General features: G+C 50.0%; 2 protein-coding genes across 9 annotated transcripts in view; one reads left to right on the top strand and one right to left on the bottom strand.

Annotated features, from left to right (window-relative positions):
• ADNP (activity dependent neuroprotector homeobox) overlaps positions 1–6580 on the top strand; it is a 35735-nt gene extending 29155 nt beyond the window's left edge. For all 6 annotated transcript variants that reach the window (XM_020888687.2, XM_020888715.2, XM_070472760.1 and 3 more), the window contains one exon: positions 1102–6580. In XM_020888687.2, coding sequence (XP_020744346.1) covers positions 1102–4209 — 3108 coding nt within the window. In that variant the 3' untranslated portion in view covers positions 4210–6580. The remainder of the gene's footprint in view (positions 1–1101) is intronic.
• Positions 6581–15456: 8876 nt separating this feature from the next.
• BCAS4 (breast carcinoma amplified sequence 4) overlaps positions 15457–20179 on the bottom strand; it is a 56085-nt gene continuing 51362 nt past the window's right edge. For 2 of the 3 annotated variants that reach the window (XM_070472756.1, XM_020888680.2), the window contains one exon: positions 15457–16008. In XM_070472756.1, coding sequence (XP_070328857.1) covers positions 15886–16008 — 123 coding nt within the window. In that variant the 3' untranslated portion in view covers positions 15457–15885. The remainder of the gene's footprint in view (positions 16009–20179) is intronic. The other variant, XM_070472755.1, reaches the window with a different exon arrangement.

Below are 20179 nucleotides of genomic sequence, written 5' to 3'. Positions count from 1 at the left end.
GAAGGAGATGAGAGCCTCGATGAGGAACGTAGCGGTCACTGATCAGAAGTTGACAACAACCGGGTCAGAGCCATCATCGAAGCGGATCTTCTTACTACAAGAGAAGTTGCCAAAGAACAACACTGCCCATTCTACAGTTGTTCAGCATTTGCAGCAAATTGGAAAAGTAGAAAAACTCGATAAGGGGGTGTCTCATGATAAGCTAACCAAAACTCAAAAAAAAAAGGCCTTTTGAAGTGTCTTCTCTTGTTCCACGCAATGACGACAAGCCATTTCTCTATCGGGTCATGACGTGCAGCAGGAAGTGGATTTTATGAGACAGACGGCGACAGCCGGCTCGGTCGTGACCGAGAGGAAGCTCCAGAGTGCTTCCCAAAGCCATGCTGGCACTGAAGGAAGAGCATGATCGCAGTTCGGTGGTCGCCGCCTGTCTGAGCCAGTGTAGCTCTCTGAATCCCGATGGAACCATTACAGCAGAGAAGCATGCTCAGCAAATCGATGAGACGCACCGAAAACCCGCCCACCTGCAGCAGGCCCTGGTCAGCAGCAGGGCCCCATTTCTGTGCCAACACCAGCCGGTCGCATGTGGCACAGCCAGCGCTTCGAAGGCTGCACCCGTCAGAAGTTTCGCCTCACCCGCCATGTTCACCTGAACTCTTGACAGCCAACTACCACTTCTTTAAGCATCTTGACAGCTTTTTGCAGGGAAAAGGCTTTCACAACCAGCGGGAGGCAGAAAATGCTTTCCAAGAGTTTGTTGAATCCTGAAGCACAGAGTTTTACCACGCTACAGGAATAAACAAACTTATTTCTCATTGGCAAAAATGTGTTGATTGTCATGGTTCCTATTTTTATTTATAAAGATGTGTTTGAGCCTAGTTATAATTAAAATTCAGTCCAAAACCGCAATTACCTTTGCACCAACCTAATTTTTATAAATTATGCATTTTGCAAAAGGAAGTTTTACTCAGATCAATGCATTACAGTTTCAGTTCTAAAAATAACATTGTCTCTTCAAGACTATCTTGGGGAAAAATATCTAGAACCTGTTAATGCTTATCTGAAGTGGCATTCTGATTCCAGTTTTTGTCTTTTCTTTAGGACTATCGGACAAAACCTTTTTGCTGCAGCGCTTGCCCATTTTCTTCAAAATTTTTCTCTGCCTACAAAAGTCATTTCCGGAATGTCCATAGTGAAGACTTTGAAAATAGGATTCTCCTTAATTGCCCCTATTGTACGTTCAATGCAGACAAAAAGACTTTGGAAACACACATTAAAATATTTCATGCTCCAAACGCCAGCGCACCAAGTAGCAGCCTCAGCACTTTCAAAGATAAAAGCAAAAGTGATGGCCTTAAACCTAAGCAGGCTGACAGTGTAGAGCAAGCTGTTTATTACTGTAAGAAGTGCACTTACCGAGATCCTCTTTATGAAATAGTTAGGAAGCACATTTACAGGGAACATTTTCAGCATGTGGCAGCACCTTACATAGCAAAGGCAGGAGAAAAGTCACTCAATGGTGCAGTCCCCTTAGGCGCAAATGCCCGGGAGGAAAGCAGTATTCACTGCAAGCGATGCCTTTTCATGCCGAAGTCTTACGAAGCTTTGGTGCAGCATGTCATTGAAGACCACGAGCGCATAGGCTATCAGGTCACTGCCATGATTGGCCACACAAATGTGGTGGTTCCCCGATCCAAACCCTTGATGCTCATTGCTCCCAAACCTCAAGAGAAGAAGGGCATGGGACTCCAATCGAGAATTGGTTCCCTCGCTTCTGGAAACGTACGGTCTTTGCCATCACAGCAGATGGTAAATCGACTCTCAATACCAAAGCCTAACTTAAATTCCACAGGTGTCAACATGATGTCCAATGTTCACCTACAGCAGAACAACTACGGAGTCAAATCTGTAGGCCAGGGCTATGGCGTTGGTCAGTCAATGAGACTGGGGCTAGGTGGCAACGCACCAGTTTCCATTCCTCAACAGTCTCAGTCTGTGAAGCAGTTGCTTCCAAGTGGCAATGGAAGATCTTACGGTCTTGGGTCAGAGCAGAGGACCCAGGCACCAGCAAGATACTCACTGCAGTCTCCAAATGCCCCATCTCTCTCTTCAGGCCAGTTAAAGTCTCCTTCCCTCTCCCAGTCACAGGCATCCAGAGTATTAGGTCAGTCCAGCTCCAAGCCAACTGCAGCTGCCACTGGCCCTCCACCACCCAATACTTCCTCGACTCAGAAGTGGAAAATATGTACAATCTGTAATGAGCTTTTTCCTGAAAATGTATATAGTGTGCACTTCGAAAAAGAACATAAAGCTGAGAAAGTCCCAGCAGTAGCCAACTACATTATGAAAATACACAATTTCACTAGCAAATGCCTCTACTGTAATCGCTATTTGCCCACAGACACTCTGCTCAACCATATGCTAATTCATGGTCTGTCCTGTCCGTATTGCCGGTCAACCTTCAATGATGTGGAAAAGATGGCAGCTCACATGCGGATGGTTCACGTGGACGAAGAGATGGGACCTAAAACAGATTCTACTCTGAGTTTTGATTTGACATTGCAGCAGGGTAGTCACACTAACATCCATCTCCTTGTAACCACGTATAACCTGAGGGATGCTCCTGCTGAGTCTGTTGCTTACCATGCCCAAAATAACCCACCCATCCCTCCAAAGCCACAACCAAAAGTGCAGGAAAAGGCAGATATCCCTGTTAAGAGCTCACCTCAAGCTGCAGTGCCCTATAAAAAAGATGTCGGGAAAACCCTTTGCCCTCTTTGCTTTTCAATCCTGAAAGGACCCATATCCGACGCACTTGCACATCACTTACGAGAGAGGCACCAGGTGATTCAGACGGTTCATCCAGTGGAGAAGAAGCTCACCTACAAGTGCATCCACTGCCTTGGCGTGTACACCAGCAACATGACCGCCTCGACCATCACTCTGCATCTGGTTCACTGCAGGGGCGTGGGGAAGACCCAGAACGGCCAAGACAAGACAAATGCACCCTCGCGGCTCAACCAGTCTCCAGGCCTGGCACCTGTGAAGCGCACTTACGAGCAGATGGAGTTTCCCTTGCTGAAGAAGCGAAAGCTGGATGAAGATAGTGACTCACCAGGCTTCTTTGAAGAGAAGCCTGAGGAGCCTGTTGTTTTAGCTTTAGACCCTAAGGGTCATGAAGATGATTCCTATGAAGCCAGGAAAAGCTTCCTAACAAAATATTTCAACAAACAACCCTATCCCACCAGGAGAGAAATTGAGAAGCTGGCGGCAAGCTTATGGTTGTGGAAGAGTGACATTGCTTCCCATTTTAGTAACAAGAGGAAGAAATGTGTCAGAGACTGTGAAAAGTACAAGCCTGGTGTGTTACTGGGCTTCAACATGAAAGAGTTAAACAAAGTTAAGCATGAGATGGATTTTGATGCTGAGTGGCTATTTGAAAACCATGATGAGAAGGATTCCAGAGTCCATGCTAGTAAAACAGCGGACAAAAAGCTCAGTCTCGGGAAGGAAGATGACAGTTCCTCAGACAGTTTTGAAAATTTGGAGGAAGAATCCAATGGAAGTGATAGCCCTTTTGACCCTGTTTTTGAAGTTGAACCTAAAGTCCCTAATGATAACCCAGAGGAACACATACCGAAGGTAATTTCTGAAGATGCTTTAGAATCTGAGAAGCTAGACCAAAAAGAGGAGGATGGTTCAAAATATGAAACTATTCATTTGACTGAGGAGCCAACCAAACTAACGCATGATGCCTCTGATAGTGAGGTTGACCAAGATGATGTTGTCGAGTGGAAAGATGGTGCTTCTCCATCTGAGAGCGGCCCTGGTTCCCAACAAGTGTCAGACTTTGAGGACAACACGTGTGAGATGAAAACAGGAACCTGGTCCGATGAGTCTTCCCAGAGTGAAGACGCAAGGAGCAGTAAGCCAGCTGCCAAAAAAAAGGCTACTGTGCAAGGTGACAGAGAGCAGTTGAAGTGGAAGAATAGTTCCTATGGAAAAGTTGAAGGGTTTTGGTCCAAGGACCAGTCACAGTGGAAGAATGCAACTGAAAATGATGAGCGCTTATCCAACCCACAGATTGAGTGGCAGAACAGCACAATTGACAGTGAGGATGGGGAGCAGTTTGACAACATGACTGATGGGGTGGCTGAACCAATGCACGGCAGCTTGACGGGGGTTAAACTGAGCAGCCAGCAGGCTTAAGGGCTGACCTCTCTGGCTTTGGTGACAAATGCTGCAGCCTGGAACTCTGTTCTCCTTTCAGTTATGACTGCAAAGCTGTGTTCTCACTGGTACTGCCTTTTGAGTGTCGGGTCATCAGGCGGTGGGGACATGTGGCCACTCCAATCCCAGTGGTTATTTCTAAGTCTGTGACACACGATTGGCTGATCTTGCTTTAGAATGCTCTGTGACAGACACAGTAACTAAATGTGAAAAACTAATAAGCTGGTGGCTCATGAACGCACACAAGAAAAAGCAGAGGTTTGTTTTATCTGCCTTCTCAACATTTCTTTCCCTCTGTAAAACAGTGTCTGGTTGGACATCCTTGAGAAGCGTTCTCCTGATTAAAATGGTAGTGTAGGGCCAACACACAAGCTACCAGTCCAATGTGTACAGTAGACTTTGGGGAAATCAATTTTTTTTCATGTATTCATTCTGAATAGTTGAAATGTATATTTGTACAGTCTTTTAGACCTATTCAAGTGATGCTTATGATATTGTTATCGTGTACCCACCATAGATTTGTTTCTTTTTTTAGTGTTGCCCTTGCTGTGTAATAAGCGCTGTATCTAGTTGACCTAGCAAAAGCCTGAAACTACGCTAGTGTGGACTTCGGGACAGACTTAGTTTTTGCACATAACCTTGTACAATCTCGCGACAGAGGCCAGCCACATAAGATATATATCTGGACTCTCTTGTATTATAGAATTTTTCTTGTTCTGAATATCCTTGACATGACAGCTGACAAAAACAAAAACTGGCATTTCAGATGTTTTCTGAAATCTTTTAAGCTAAAAATCACATGCAAGAATTGACTTTGCAGCTACTAATTTTGACACCTTTTAGATCTGTATGGAAGTGTGTTGTGTTGAAGCAGCAGACCGATGAGTGCTGCTTTTTGGATATTTAGTTTTATCTTTAGTTAAACACCACCCTGGTGTATTCATTTATACCATCTAATATATGACACACTGTTGTAGTATGTATAATTTTGTGATCTTTATTTCCCTTTGTATTCATTTTAAGCATCTAAATAAATTGCTGTATTGTGCTTAATGTAAATACTTGCTTTCTTACACCTTCCAGTCCTGTGTGTCAGATAGGCCTTGGACCAGTTGATGCCATGGCTTCCTCGTCAGAGATGGAGGCACAGCCACTGAGGAGACTTGTGGAAGACCAAGAATGGCATGACAGTTGCTTTCTCTCAAGGCTCCTGTTGCAAATTCTTTGGTTCAGTTTGGCTTTTGTCTTTTACCTTTTTAATCACTAAAATAAACATCCTTGAATTTTTTCAGTTCCCAGTTGTTAAGGATCAGAACCTGCTTAGATATGTAAGTGTCTCAGTGATAAAGGATGTAAACATAAATAAGCATTGGTTTGCAAGCAGAATTTTAATACCCTGGTGTTCTTTCTTCTAAATGAAGTTCATAGTAGTTTTCACCTTATAATGGGAACAGTTGTACTAACCAGGGAACTACTCTCTGCTTTTATTTTAACTCTGGACCATCTTGCTATTAAGAGAAAGGCTTTGCAGAGCACGCGTTCTGGGGGCTGTCAAGATGCAGGAGCTGGTAGGGTGCAAGTGACCCCGTACCAAAGAACAGGGAGTTAGGAGGTGGCAGAAGTGGTCCAGTGCGTTTGGTGGTGATAATGTGATGGGATGGATGCTCTTTTAGTCCATGCGGAGGCTGATCAGTCACCTTTCAGGGACATCTGCCTAAAGAGTTCATAGAGTGGCTAGTTTCCGTGATCTCCAAGGCTGCAGAAAGTTCAGCTTAACGCTTTTGTTACCTGAGAGCAAAAGTTTGACCAGCCTCCCCCCAGAATGTAACATGCCTCTCAGAACAATACAGGAGAAAGCACAAGAATGGACTGGAACCTTTAGGGTGTTTAGGGCTGGCACGGAGCTTTTTTTTTTTTTTTTTTTTTTTTTTTTGGAGCTATTTTAAATCTGTCTCACAGATTATAAATGCTGTGGACATCCAAGATGCTACAGATTACCTAATCAGAAAAGGTGGCATTGAGAACATGGCTTACCTGAGGATAGTAATACCAGCTGCATTTAAGCCATCTCACATTTGCTTTGAAATTACTCTGCCTAATAGGAAGAATTGAGCTTGGTCTTAATGAGTCCTACACTGTGCAGAATAGGGGGTGCGGGTGGGGAGGTGCGCCCCGGGCTGGACATTTGAGCAGAGGTGGCTGAGTACACTTCCTTGCTGTGGTGGTGTGAGTGGGCCTTGTCAGCACGGAGAAGAGAGTTGAGCCACCCAAGAACTGGAAATAAAGATTCCCCAGTAAGAACTGTTGGAGAAGCCCTGAAAGTGTCTCAATAAAAGCCATTTTAAAACAATGCTGTTGCTACTGTTTGCTTTTGGAATAATCTGGAAAGAAAAGCTGACCTTCTACCATCTTCTAATTAGAGAAGGTCTATAACTGTAGACTGAATGAATAATCCTGGAGATTTTCTTTTGGACAAGGAAAAACAAAATTCCAGAGCACTTTTTGCCCTTCAAATTTCCCTGTGGCCAGAAGATCCAGACTCAACCTGAGTAAGCACTATGGTTTCTCTCCCGTTTCAGCTCGTAGAAGCATTTTCTTGTCCCATCTTTGGTTCCTTACCATTGAATAGTACCAGGGTCTTCAGCAAACAGCTCATTGTTCCCTCTTAAATTCCAAGCAGAAAAGGAAATGCCCCTTCCTCCCCCTCCCAACCCCCATGGCTGTGTCTAGCCCAAATGCCTACCCACTTGTAAAGATGTACATTTCTTCAGAAGGGAGAAAATACATTTGAAAAAGATCTGTATCAAAGACTGAGGAATGCCCCACCTGAAACACTTCTCTAGGGGCCATTCAGCTTGCTTTTGCCAAATGAGTACCGCCATATACAGGGGTGTCTCTCTACTCTGAGGACTAAACCTTGAGGGGGGGCTCTCAGATCATCTCGCCACTACAGCTTGAGAGCCACTTAGCTTGAGTGATGGGAAGATCTGATTTTTACCAAGAGACTAAGTAGAGGACATGAATCTGGACTCCACAGAGCAGCTGGTCAGCCTTCTGCCCCTCCCTCAGGCAGTGATCTTTTCAACCCATTTGACCCTTATTTCTAACCCACCCAGTAGCTTATTGGCCTGGCACCAGTTGCAGGCCATGTTTCACCCAAGTGTCATGTAGGAGCATAACTCCTAAACCCCTAGAGGACTGAAAATAAAGGCAAGAGACTGCTCTCACCAAACTGAAATGCATTCCAACATACCAGTTATTAACGGGCCACCTTGACATGATCTAGAAAAAGACAGATAAACCAGACAGGCAAGTTAAAAGATAAAACGGTGTTTTCTACCAACTGCTACTAGAAGGTTAGCTCAAAAATGAATCAAAACTTGCACAAAAGGAAGATTGCTATTTGGCAATTCTTTGCATCCTGCTACGTCCATCAACAAACTCCACTTTAAAAAATTAATATTCACTATGACTTGAATCCTAGAGGGATTACAACTTAGTGGAGTTGTATTGAAAAATCTGCATGTTAAGGCATAGCTGCAGATGTCCTGAAAATCGAGTCATGTTTTCAAAGGGCTCCAGCTAAGGATACAGGAGGGAAGGGCCCCAGTATTTCCAGGACACATGCTCTGCACCACGTAACTGAGGTGCTGGGGGCGTCTATTTTTTCAGCATGTGTACAACGCACATCTGTGATGCGAACCAACCCCCACCTGCGCACTGGGACACCATCAGGACCCCTTAGAAAGATGTAAGGACAGTCAAACCTAAACTGGTTTTTGCAAAAGTTTGGCTGTACCTTTATTAATATCTTCTTACTACCAAGTGAAACGAAATGGATTTCCTGATAAGCAAATCATCCACCTTTTGGAAGCTGATAAAGCAAGAGGCTAGAAATAAAAGGACCTTTTCCAGTGCATGCATGTGGTAAGTGTCGCCACCTAGCCTGAAGCCACATGTGACCGCTGTGTAACAGGGACAGCCGTCTGGGAGTGAAAACTGAAGACCCCGCATTGAGGCTAGCAGGTGAAAAGACGGCTGCACGGCTGCATCTGCTGGGCTGGCTGTGTCGGCTTCCCCCGGAGAGGACTCCGGAGGCTTAAATACAGAGTCCTCCAAGGAGGGGACCTCCAGGCCAGGGGCAACATTCCACCTTTCCCAGGAGTTTGACACTGTTCATAAAATCACCCAGAGCGCAGCACACATCCTGAGCACATACTGACTCAAGAACTTTCCAAACTCTCCGAACGCCCAACAAGTGTAGTGTACTAGGTTCCAAGATAATTTGAATCCTCAAAACAGTCCTGCCTCAATTCCCTAAATCCACCTCCACCCCCTCAAAAAAAAGTCTTGTAAAAGGAGTGTTAGTACTCAGGACATGAAGCTTGAGCGAAGCCAACTTGTCCCAAGACTCCAGCTGGCAGAGGGGAGATGCTCATTTGGACCCAGGATATCCTGAGTCCACAGCCTCGGTTTCCCAGCCACACCATCCAGCCCTGATCTTGGCTGAAGACTACCCTCTCAAGAAAGGCTTTCCCTGCTGTGAACGCAAGGACACGTGAGCCCCGGGTTTTAAACCAACACGTCCTACTTTCCCCAGCACAGTGTCTCCCAAACGACTCATTCACACTGCCATCTTCGTCATTTTTGCCACATCTGCCTAACAGCTGCTTTACATACTTAGTATGTTTCAACTCCCCTTTTTAAAAGGGAAAACTGTATTTTTGCAAGAAAAGTCCAAGCAGCGTGATTTGCTATTAATGGAGGCACCCCTAAAAACACAAAGGCAAAACGGTAAGACAGACTGCCACCTGCCATTGCTTGCCGAGGGCTGTGAGTCTGAGACTTGCTTTGTTGGTTGAAAAGGAAAATCAGAGGGGTCCAGGGCAGACTAGCACCAAGGTGAGACCTTTTCCTTGGCCCAGGCAAGACTGGAAAAATTGGCTGTGTCTCTGTGTCATGTTACCTAATGCATGCCAGATGGCACCAAACCCATTTGTCAACAGATGGCTTTGGTTCAGTTTCCCAGGGAAGTCTCTGCCCATCACTGAGTACCCCACTCTTCTTACCTGGTTTTACACCCCTTTTTCTGACATAGGATTCTCATTGGCAGTAATGGGAACTCCAACTCAAATTGGGCTTTTTGTAAAGGAAAATGCAAGCAGCAGTGGTGCCCAAAGAAGGCAGGCTGCCTGGCGATGTGGGCAGGCCTCCGGGCCTCTTGTCTTCTGGCCCTGCCACTCACGCGGTCACCTTCATTCTAAGCAGGTGCCCTGGCATTCCTGTTGCTTCCCATTCACCTGCCCTGAGAGAGGATATCCCCTCCCTCACTACTGAGCAAGAGTCCTGAACTGGGGGCCAATTGGATCATTCCAGAACCAGTTTCCATGCTGGTGTGCTTAAGACAGGCTTCCGTGGTGGCTCAGTGGTTTGAAGAAAAAAAAACAAACGCCTGCCAGTGCAGGAGACTTGGGTTCAATCCATGGGAAGGGAAGATCCCCTGGAGAAGGAATAGCAACCCACTCCAGTATTTCTGCCTGGGAAAGCCCATGGCCAGAGGAGCCTGGCGGGCTACAGTCCATGGGGCACGAAGAGTCAGACACAACTTGTTGACTGAACACCACCAAACAAGGCTTAGACCAGAACCACCCTGCTGAGTCACCGTGAGCTGGGCTCACCTGGTTGGGCTTCGACCAGGCAGTGCCCATCCCGAGCTGGGGCGCGATCAGTTCAGCTCAAGTGAAATTGAAGTCGCTCAGTCGTGTCCGACTCTTTGCGACCCCATGGATTGTCCCACCAGGCTCCCCCATCCATGGGATTCTCCAGGCAAGAGTACTGGAGTGGGTTGCCATTTCCTTCTCCAGGGGATCCTCCCTACTGAGGGATCGAACCCGGGTCTCCCACATTGCAGGCGGATGTTTTTCCATCTGAGCCACCAGGGAAGCCCAAACCAGAAACCAACTCAAACCCAATTCCATCTATTACACCAGGGAGGATGTGAAACGGATATTGAGGTCTCGACACTCTTCAAAGGAAACCTCCTTGAAATTTTTCTTAACAGCTCTTAGAAAACGTGTCCCAGAACCGGCTGCGTCTCCAAGTCACCTGGGGAGTTTTAACACTTAGAGATCCTGAGGACCCTCCCCAAGAGATTCTGACGCAGTTGGTCACAGGCTGTGGCCCAGCTGACTCCAAAGGACAAGTAAGCCGGAAAACCACCATTCTTTTTCCTTCTGTCGCGCCTTCTGGTATGTGGGATCTTAGTTTCCCGACCAGGGATCAAACTTGTGCCCCCCTGCAGTGGAAATGCAAAATCCTAACCACTGGACCACCAGGGAAGTCCCTTTTTAAATTAATTTTAAATTTTTTCCCACCATTCTAAAGACACAAGCGAATGATGCTACAGCGTGAGCCTTCCCCAGTTCATCTGTTTGCTACCAGTGGTCTCCTGGGTAAGACCACTGATGCTATTTCTCTCCATTCAACAAACATACCCTCATCGGACAGCCTAAGAACCCCCATCTCTACACCCAGGGGTGCAGTTTGTGTGTAGAAAACAGCACGTGTGCACGATGATGCTGTGATGTCTCCACGGTTCCCTGGGAGCCATGAGGAGACCATGGGTGTTCACTGGGCACCCTTACTCCGGGAGGGGTCACCGCTGCAGCCACCCCAGCCCTGGTGCCCACAGAAGGAAAGCACAGACCTCATCGTCCAGGGCGCTCCTCCAGGTCTCCTTTGCCCGCTCCTCGGGCACGTCTCCGCCCGGAAGAGCCTTGCTGATGAAACACTGACCGTTAGCATGTATGATGGTGCTGCTCCCTTGGATGACCTCACGAGGAAGTCCTTCCGGTTGAGGGGCCGACCTCCAGCAGTCAGGCTTGGCTTGACTTGGTGCTTTGAGGAAATCTTGTCATTCTCTTGACGGAGTACACCTGCCTCCAGCAGCCATCTCTCTACCTCCTTCCTCAAACTCGGCATCACAGGCCGACAGCAAAGCACAGTCGTCGGAAGTCCCAGAGAAGAAGGCAGAAGCAAGCCTCCCCGGCCCTGCCCAGCTGCTTGCAAGGCTAAAATGCATCCAGATGGTGCTTCCTGATAAGACAAATTCTGAATCTTTTATGTCTACAGCAAACACACAGGGCTCAGAGAGGAAATTCTGTGACAGCTGCTCAGTCATAATTGCTTTGAATTCTTGCAAACCCAAAGATGGTTGTGCTCTTGACCAGCAGACAAAGCACTTTGCAGAGGGAGATGCCCTGAGGCCTCCAGGTGCCTTGGTCAACAGGTTGTCTTGAGAGAACTGATAATCCTGGAAACAGACCCCTTTGGGGGTGTCTGCCCGGCTTCTCACCTCTTCTCTGGAACTCTCCTTTTGACCCCAAGAAGGAGTGCCTTTATGATGAATGGACACTGAGTTTTGTCAAATGCTTTTTCATGCATCTATGGAGATGATCTTGTGGGGGGTTTTAATACTTTTATTGATCCAAGTATGTTGCACTGATTGATTTTAAGGTGTTAAACCCACCTTGCATCCCTTGGAGATAGCCCACTTGGTCATGGTGTTTAATCCTATTTATATGTTTCTGGATTCAGTCTGCTAATAATTTGTTGAGGACTTCTGCAAATGCAAATACCAGTGAGTCCAGGCATGTTAAGAAATTCGTGAGATAATTTAGATACAAGAGAAACGTGGAGAGTGAGGCCCTTCTAAAGGGACTCAACTTTATCATCCGGCTAGAATATGAGCCCAATACTGCCATATTTTAGCTTTTGAGTAGAAGCTGGTAACCCAGTTCTTTATGAGAAATGTCCTGATTTTTAATTGCTAGCAACTTATTTTAATTGAATTTTTTGAATAGGGAAACACCAAAATATCAAAAAGTATAAAATAAAAATGGAAAGGCCACATCTCACCGAAAACAGAATGTTCACCATTTTCAAATATCTGTTTATCCTCCCAGAGAACTTTAGTGCTTTCCTTTCTTACACAGGTGATAGCATATCGTGTCCTTCTTCCACTTTGGCTTTGGGGATTCTCCTCACCCAGTCGTAAAGAACTCCTACTCTACTTTTACATCTTCATAGGATTCCACCCATCCATGCATGTATGGAGGTACTGTAACTGAGCCAATCCCTAGTTGATGGACACAGATTCTGTCCGATCTCCTGCTGTTGCAATGTGCAGTGAGTAAATTTTTGCATTTATCATTTCTCTTTGTGTGTATATACTGGGAGGCTAGATCTCTGGGGATGGAGCTGGGTATGCACATTGCCTAAGGGCGCATACGTTCCTAGCTTTGATAGACACTGCCCATGATCTCCATGAGAGTCCTGTCTCACCACCAGTGTATAAGCATGCACCTTTCTTCAAAATTTCACCAACAGTGTCATAAAAAACATTTTATTTTGGCCAGCGTGAGAAATGAAAACTGAGTATTCAATATTCTTTCATACTTACAGATTGAGGTTAATATCTTTTCATATTTTGAAAATGCCTTTTGCATAGTCTTTTCTGTGAAATGCTTATTCATATCCTTTGCTATTTTGGGGGGTTTCTTTCCTCTTATTTATTTGTAGGAGATGTTTATATACTAGGGAGATTATCCCTTTGTAGTACAAGCTGCAAATATATTTTACTAGTTTGTCATTTGGCTTTTGCATTTGGTTAGAATTCTGTTGTTTTGTTTTCATATTTTTTTTTTTTTGGTTGAATTTTCTGCTTGTTTTTGCCATGCAGAGGATTTAAAATTTTTTAAATATCACAATTTTCTTTTATGGCTCCTGGATTTTTTATGATTCTCCAATGTTTCCGCCTCCTTATTCTATAAATTCATTTTACACATTGAACTCCTCCTTAATCCATTTGGAATTTTGGAACTGTTCCTGGCGTACAGAGTGAGGTATGGAACTCACTTTATTTTTCCCAGATGGTAACCGCATTGTCTCAACATGAAAACAATTTTGAAACAGTTCAGGGCAAACCACATGGCTCTGCCAACCTGTGGGCCACTATCCTGAAACCTCTTGCTTTGGACAGATGTGAAGTTCACATCCATGCGGAACGTAGGAATGGTCAAAGGACGTAGCTTTTCCGAAGACTCACGATGGCCTAGGTTCTGGGACCCCTGTCCGAAAACAGCCACCGAAGAAAGAAAAGACAAAGATCACCCTTTCCCCGGGTGCAAAGTGACCCTGGCCTTGGGCTTTGGGTTTGACCCTTGGTGGGTTTGACCCACCAGGGCTTTCATCGACTTGTTAGGAGACATCTGCCACTTGCTCTGAAGATGACACCCGTCAGGGCACGTGGCCCCAGGCCAGCACCTCAGCCGCTCAGAGGACCGAGGTCAGCGATTCCTGGCAGGCCCTGTGCCCTGGCTCACCCTCCCGCCCAACGTCTCCAAGCATCCCTAAAATTTCATTGCTTGGCACTGCAGCTCCAGGAAACTTGGGAAAACCAGTTCTAGCTCATGAGTCACCGTTTCCCCATAGATGCTGTCAAGGAACCTCACCCCTCCTCACTGCCCTGGGGGTGAGGGCTGGCCCCCCGAGAGTCCCCGGACAGCAGAGCCGGCGAGGCTGAGCAGGACTCCGAAGGTTCTCACGCTCCGCTGCCCCGGTCTCACTCTCAAAGGCAGGGCCGTTCCCAAGGCCCGGGCCCTGGGGTGCCGAGAGCCCCCGGGAAGCGCGGGCCGGCCGGCCCTCCCCGCGCCCAGCCCCGCCACCGTCACAGCCGCCTGCTGCCCAGAGCCCATTGCCAGGCCCCTTCGCAGGCCGTCGTTCCTCACTGCACCCCCAGAGGCAGGCGCCCTTATTCTCTGCCTCTTACTGGGGAGGAGGCTGGGCTCAGAGAGGGAAAGCACGGTGCGCCGGGGCCGCGGGTCTCTACTTCAGGACACTTCGCGGCTGTGGCTTGATCACGTGGCCCCCCACCCGCCTCTCCCGGGCCCTCGGTCCAGGCTTCGGAAGGAGAAAGAAGCGTGGGCGCCTCCAGCCATCAACACAAGCCCGGTCTTCCAGAAACGTGTGCCCTGGCCGCTTGTCTGAAAAAACGAACTTCCTGTCGACTCTCCGCTCTCCCTCAGCAGACCAGGGCACGGGGAAGTGTCTAAGCATCCCTCTTCATTAAAAAACAGTCCTGATCAATACAACGCAGCTGTGACAACGAACGGTCAGCAGCCACAGGGACGCTGCCCACAGACTCGGCGGCGGCCGGGGGAGCGGGCACAAAGGTGCCACGCTGAGCCTGCACACGCCAGTCCGCCTCCAGGGCCAGAAGAGAAGCCCAGACAGCAGCCCCCTGTGCGCTGCGAGACGTCAGGATGCTGTCAGCTCGGGGTGGGGGTGGGGGGGGGTATTGGAAGGAAGCACGGGGGGCTTCTGACGAGTGCGCTTCTAGATGGGGTGAGGGTCAGGCAGATGTGTTCATGTGCGAAAGTTCAGTGACCTCAACACTGGATTTATACTTCAATAATGGATAATAAGGTCTCAACGTTTTAAAGTAAGTTTACAAAAATTATCTGTATACAAAAACACTGGCTCTACATGAAACAAGGGCTTCACTTAATATCTTTTCATTTAAAAAAGTTTCCTAAAATTGACAAGGCTCAACTTTTTGTCTTGCTACTACTGCTCTCTTGCCTGATTCATGATGTCAGATTTCCTTGAAATTTGAATGCAGGTCTGCAGAACAGGGTGTGTGTGTGTGTGTGTGTTGAAATCTGAGTGCAGGTCTGTAGTACAGGGTGTGTGTGTGTGTGTGTGTGTGTGTTGAAATCTGAGTGCAGGTCTGCAGAACAGGGTGTGTGTGTGTGTGTGTGTGTGTGCGCGTGTGTGTTGAAATCTGAGTGCAGGTCTGCAGAACAGGGTGTGTGTGTGTGTGTGTGTGTGTGTGTTGAAATCTGAGTGCAGGTCTGTAGTACAGGGGGGGTGTGTGTGTGTGTTCTCAGCTCTGGGAAAGATTCCAGAAACTAGAAACAGCCATCACCAAAGTGAGGAACCCAACGTTTCAGGATAATAGCTCAAAACCCACCTATATGAGGAGAAATTAAAGCAAACACCGCTTGGGAGACCTCAGGAAATCCTAATGGTCTTGGCATTCTGCTGGGCATCTGAAGGCCAGAGCTGTGCGCTCCCCTCAGGCAAGGGGCTTTAGAATAAGCAGCTTCTGAGGATCTGGCTCAACTCGGTGGCCCGAGCACCTATCAAGGAAACATTCACACCAGGTGACCTCTTGACACTTTATTGAGATGGTTCACAGGGCCAGTGGGCACTGGGGTTCAGACAAACCAGCCAATACAGATGGACCTGGAGCCATGCACCCTGGTGACACCTCCCAAGACCCCCACAATTCCTGTGCAAAGCTATCCATGTCCCCACAGCCCGTATCCTGGGGTGACCAGTTATCCCCAGGGGTGACCACCTCGTCCAGACCACCAAGCAGGCCACAGCTGGTGGAGGAGGCCTTCCCAGCTCATCACTGAGGCACTTCCCACCCCCTGGGTCCCAAGCGCTTCTCCAAACCCCATGCACCCCCGTGAAGTAAGGGGAAAACTCAGAAAACGAATCCACAACAATAAAAGAAAAGAAGAAAACCACATCTGCTCTGCACACAGATTTCACTTCCCCACGGCTGGGATGGCAGGACCGAAGCGCTCACAGACGTCTTTGACAGCTGGGGGCTCGGGGCATCACCTCCCCCACGTCCATGGGAAAATAGTCCTCCGTTCTGTACAACGCGGGCAGCTTGAACGTCGGGGCCACCGGTGCCCACCGCTTCTGGAAGGACAGAAAACCAGGTGCCCGGTCAGTCACGTGAAGCCACTTGTTCTGAGAGCCAAGAACTCCAGTCGCAGTTCACCCCGCAGGGGGGTGGTCCAGGCGAGCAGAGTCCATGATTCTTCACCAAGAATCATGGTGAAGAATGCAGAGCAATGTCACACTGCCTGTGACAGCCAAAGCCAGCCCGTCTGACACCTGATGGGGACCGGCAGGGCTGGTCCGTGTGCGCAGAGCTCTGCAGTGTTTGAGAGCACAGGCGGAACAAGGCTCTGGGAGGATGGCTGAGAACGCAGCTGCACCTCGGGCCACCGAGTGCCAAGAAGGGGCACTTAGACCCGCAGCAGCGCAGTCTAGACCGCGCCACAGGCCGCCGCTGGGGGAATCTGGGGTCGGCGATGGCTCTGTGAGCGCCTGTCTGTGCTCCTGAAGACCGGGCTATATGCATGTGTTCCTTTTTTTTTTTTTTTTTTTTAATTGAACCATTTTAAGAAGGGTTTACTTATGTCTCGTGTGGGTTTTTGTAGCAGGGAGATTAAGGAGGGGAGATTTTCCATCAACCAATGGTCTCCAAGCTCTCCTAACCCTACAGGTTACATAGGCATTTCTGGGTCAAACCGGTTTCACAGAGGACCGCCCCAAATAGTGCTTCTCAAACTTGGCTGCACAGGGGGCCTCCTGCGAGAGTAATGGATGCTTATGCCCAGGCCCCGCCCCCATAGCCTGCGGTCATCGGTCTGGGGTGCGGTCTGTGCACCTGAGTATTTCAAAGCTCTCAGGTGATTCTCAGAGCCGGGGCTGATCCCGTGACCTGCTCGGAGGAGGGAAGGTCTGCAAGGCTCCCAGGTGGACCCGGCAGGCAGATACGGGCAGTAATGTGGGGGTCCAGGGGGCGGAGGGAGGAAGTTCTGCATGTCTCCACCTGGGGTCCCTCTGACCACCTTCTGGTCCTCTCACCCCCACCCGCAGCTCCCTCTGCTGTGTGATCTACAGGCCACCTCCGCACCCCACCCCGCCCCCACCCCAACCGCCCCGGCCCAAGCTGCGCCCCCACCCCGCCCCCGGGCCCCAGCTCCGCCCCTAGGCCCTAGCTCCGCCCCTGGGCCCCAGGTCCGCCCCTAGGCCCTAACCCCGCCCCTGGGCCCCAGCTCCGCCCCTAGGTCCTAACTCCGCCCCGGGGCCCCAGGTCCGCCCCTAGGCCCTAACCCCGCCCCGGGGCCCCAGGTCCTTCCCTAGGCCCTAGCTCCGCCCCTGGGCCCCAGCTCCGCCCTTAGGTCCTAGCTCCGCCCCCGGGATCCCATCTCTGCCCCAGCCTTCAGCGGCCGCCACAGGTACCAGCACGTGGTGTGGGGCTCCGGCCCACGGTTAATAACAGCTCCCCCAAAGGTCAGACCCCCATGAGCCCCACGCTGCCCTGCGTGTGCCCTCACCTGCCCCATGCTTGTCCCCGCAGCAACACCAGGACCGCCCTCCCCACTGTGGCGGGGGGCGGGGGAGACAAAGCCCAGGAAGGTGACTTACCCCGCCACAACTCCGAGCACCTGTCCCCTTAACTCCTACCTTACACGTGCTCGCACCCGGCCAGGGGCACCACTGTGAAAAGGACGCAGCCCCAGTCATCAGGGGCTCCCTGCTTATCCGCAGACAAGGGAGCCACTGGGAACACACCCCCAACCTGTGACGGGGAATACGGGACGTGGCACCGGGGCCCTCGGAGCCCAGGAGGGGCCCAGCTCCTGCAGGGGTCAGAGGTTCCCAGGAGCTGAGGACCTAGGAGGGGCTGTGTGGGGGGTCGGCGGGAAGGGTGGTGGCCAGGCTGCAGACACCCCGTGACCATGCAGACAATGCTGGGGGGTGTGCTGGGCAACGGGCACCAAGGGGGTCCGTCTGGAGTCGGGCCAGGTCAGCGTGTGGACAGGAAGTTGTAAACCAGGACCAGACGACATGGGCCCTTGGAGGTCGTACTAAGAACTTTATCCTAAGAGATCAGGAGGGGGGGGGGGAGCGGGGGGCGGCAGGGAGTGTGTGTAATGAGATGTGTTTTAGGAAGAGCAGAGACCAGACTGGAGGGGAAAGAGGGGACCAGAGCAGAAGCTGTTGCAGGCAGGCATCCCTTCAAGGTGAGAGTGGCTGGATTTGGGGTGAGAGAGCACAGACTCTAATGTCTGAGCCCTGAACTCCCCACTCCCCAGAGCCTGTCTCTGCTGCAGAAAGAAACCACCAAAGAATACCTTATCTACCTCATTTCAGATAAGGTAGAATGCACCCGGGGTCCAGGGACTGCATACCTCCCTGAGTCACCACCACCCACATCTGGAAAGCTGGGACAAGCAAGCAAGTCACCTTGGCCAAGGGTCTGCCTCATAAAAGGGAACATTTAACCAGTGGACACCGGGTCAGCTGCTCTGGGATCAGCCTGCTTGGCAGGGGTGGAGGTGGGGGGGGTGGGTACTTGGGACACACTCACCCCCTTCTCCCAGCATCTTCCTAGGCTGTCCCCCACCCCTGCGAGTGGACTGGAGTCCTCCCATAGCACCACGACCAAAACACAGCTGGGAAAGGAGCCCCAAGATCGTCTCACAGCCTGAAGGATGCCGTCCGTGGATAAGCCATCGTTTTAGATTATCCTCACCCTCTTTCTCCTGAGATCTGACTGCTGTAGTATCTAGAAAATGCAACAGGCAAGTAATAACAGTTCAAAGACCAGCTCCCTTGTCCTGACAGATGGCCTGGGGGTTAAAGTGTACCTTCCTCTCCTGATCTCGGGACACAGCCAAAGGGGCCAGGCCAGAGCTGGTGTCCCTGTCCTGAGGATGCTGGGCCTCTTGACCCACTGTTCTGTTTGTATTTTTAAGAATATTTATTTATTTATTGTGTGTATCTGGCTGCACTGGGTCTTAGTTGCCGCATGCGAGATCTTCAGTTGTAGCCTCTGAACTCTTAATTGTGGCACGTGGGATCTAGTTCCCTGACCAGGGATCGAACCCCAGCCCCCTTGCACTGGGAGCTTGGAGTCTTAGGCACTGGACCACCAGGGAAGTCCTTCCGTATTCTTTCTGAAATGGTTCTCCCAATGGGGATGGGGCTTCTGCCTCCTCTTTCAAGGAGACAGGCTCCAGGAAAAAGGAGAAAATTCATATAACGATGAAGGAACCAAGAAGGAGTCCTGAGACTCTCCGAGCAACTTTAGATATAATCTTATCTTTAGTGCCAGCAAGGTCTAGTGCAAAAAGCGGTGGCACTTTTGCTGGTGATGAGGCGGAACCGTCCCTCCTGCGTTCAGACTCAAGGGGGAGGGGAACACCTGGAGAGGTGAGCCTTCTGCCAGCGCCGTGGATTATTAGAGAGTGGCCACGTGTGTGCTCGCAAGAGGAAGCCCCTCACCCGGACCCCACAGGGACTCATGAGGATGAGACATCCCAGACGAACTTGCTCCCCTTTTCTGTGGGGGCCCCAGCCTGGGAGATGGTGAGAGACACCCTGGAGGCCGGTTCGCCCCTCCACCCTGGCCCTGGGCCCAGCCCCTAATAACTTCTTGGGACACATGGGAAATTTGTGGGAAAGTGACTCAAAGCTCACCGGAGCTCTGGGCCTGCAGTCAGCCTGGGGGGGGGGTGCCCGGAGCTGAGCTGGGGGCTCCGAACATGGCCGCTTCAGCCCTCCATGCTGCTCTTGGAGAGCGGGTGGGCATGGGATGCTAGCTCAGCCTGTTCAGCCTCCACGTCCTGCGCAGGTATCAGTACCTTGATGGTCTTGAGGGGTCCTTGGTGTCAGCTCCCCATCCCCGCTGCCCTCCCCACCCCCTAACGCCAGCTGAAGGAGGGGTGAGAGGAGGCTTGACCCACCCGGGCCGTGACTGGTCCAGGGGTGAGCAGGTGACCCAGGCTCATCCAGTTGAGAAACAGGCTTGGGGCTCTGGCTATTGGGGGAGGCATGCTTTCTGCTCCCATCGGCCCTTCGCAGGTTTGTGCGAGGATGGGCCACGAGCCTGGGGGTCATTTCTGCCACCATGCTAGGGGGCCTGCCCAAGAAAGACACCAACACAGGGGAGCAGAGCTGGGAGGGGAAGCAACATAGAATCCTGACAGGATCCTTGGAGCACCTGAACCGCATTTTGCCCAAGGTTAGTGTTAACTAGTCAGTGTTGGGCTCTCCTGGTGGCCCAGACAGT

Source organism: Odocoileus virginianus, chromosome 9 (genome assembly GCF_023699985.2).
Source record: "Odocoileus virginianus isolate 20LAN1187 ecotype Illinois chromosome 9, Ovbor_1.2, whole genome shotgun sequence".
Classification (NCBI taxonomy): domain Eukaryota; kingdom Metazoa; phylum Chordata; class Mammalia; order Artiodactyla; family Cervidae; genus Odocoileus; species Odocoileus virginianus.
This window is presented reverse-complemented; position numbering and strand designations above follow the sequence as displayed.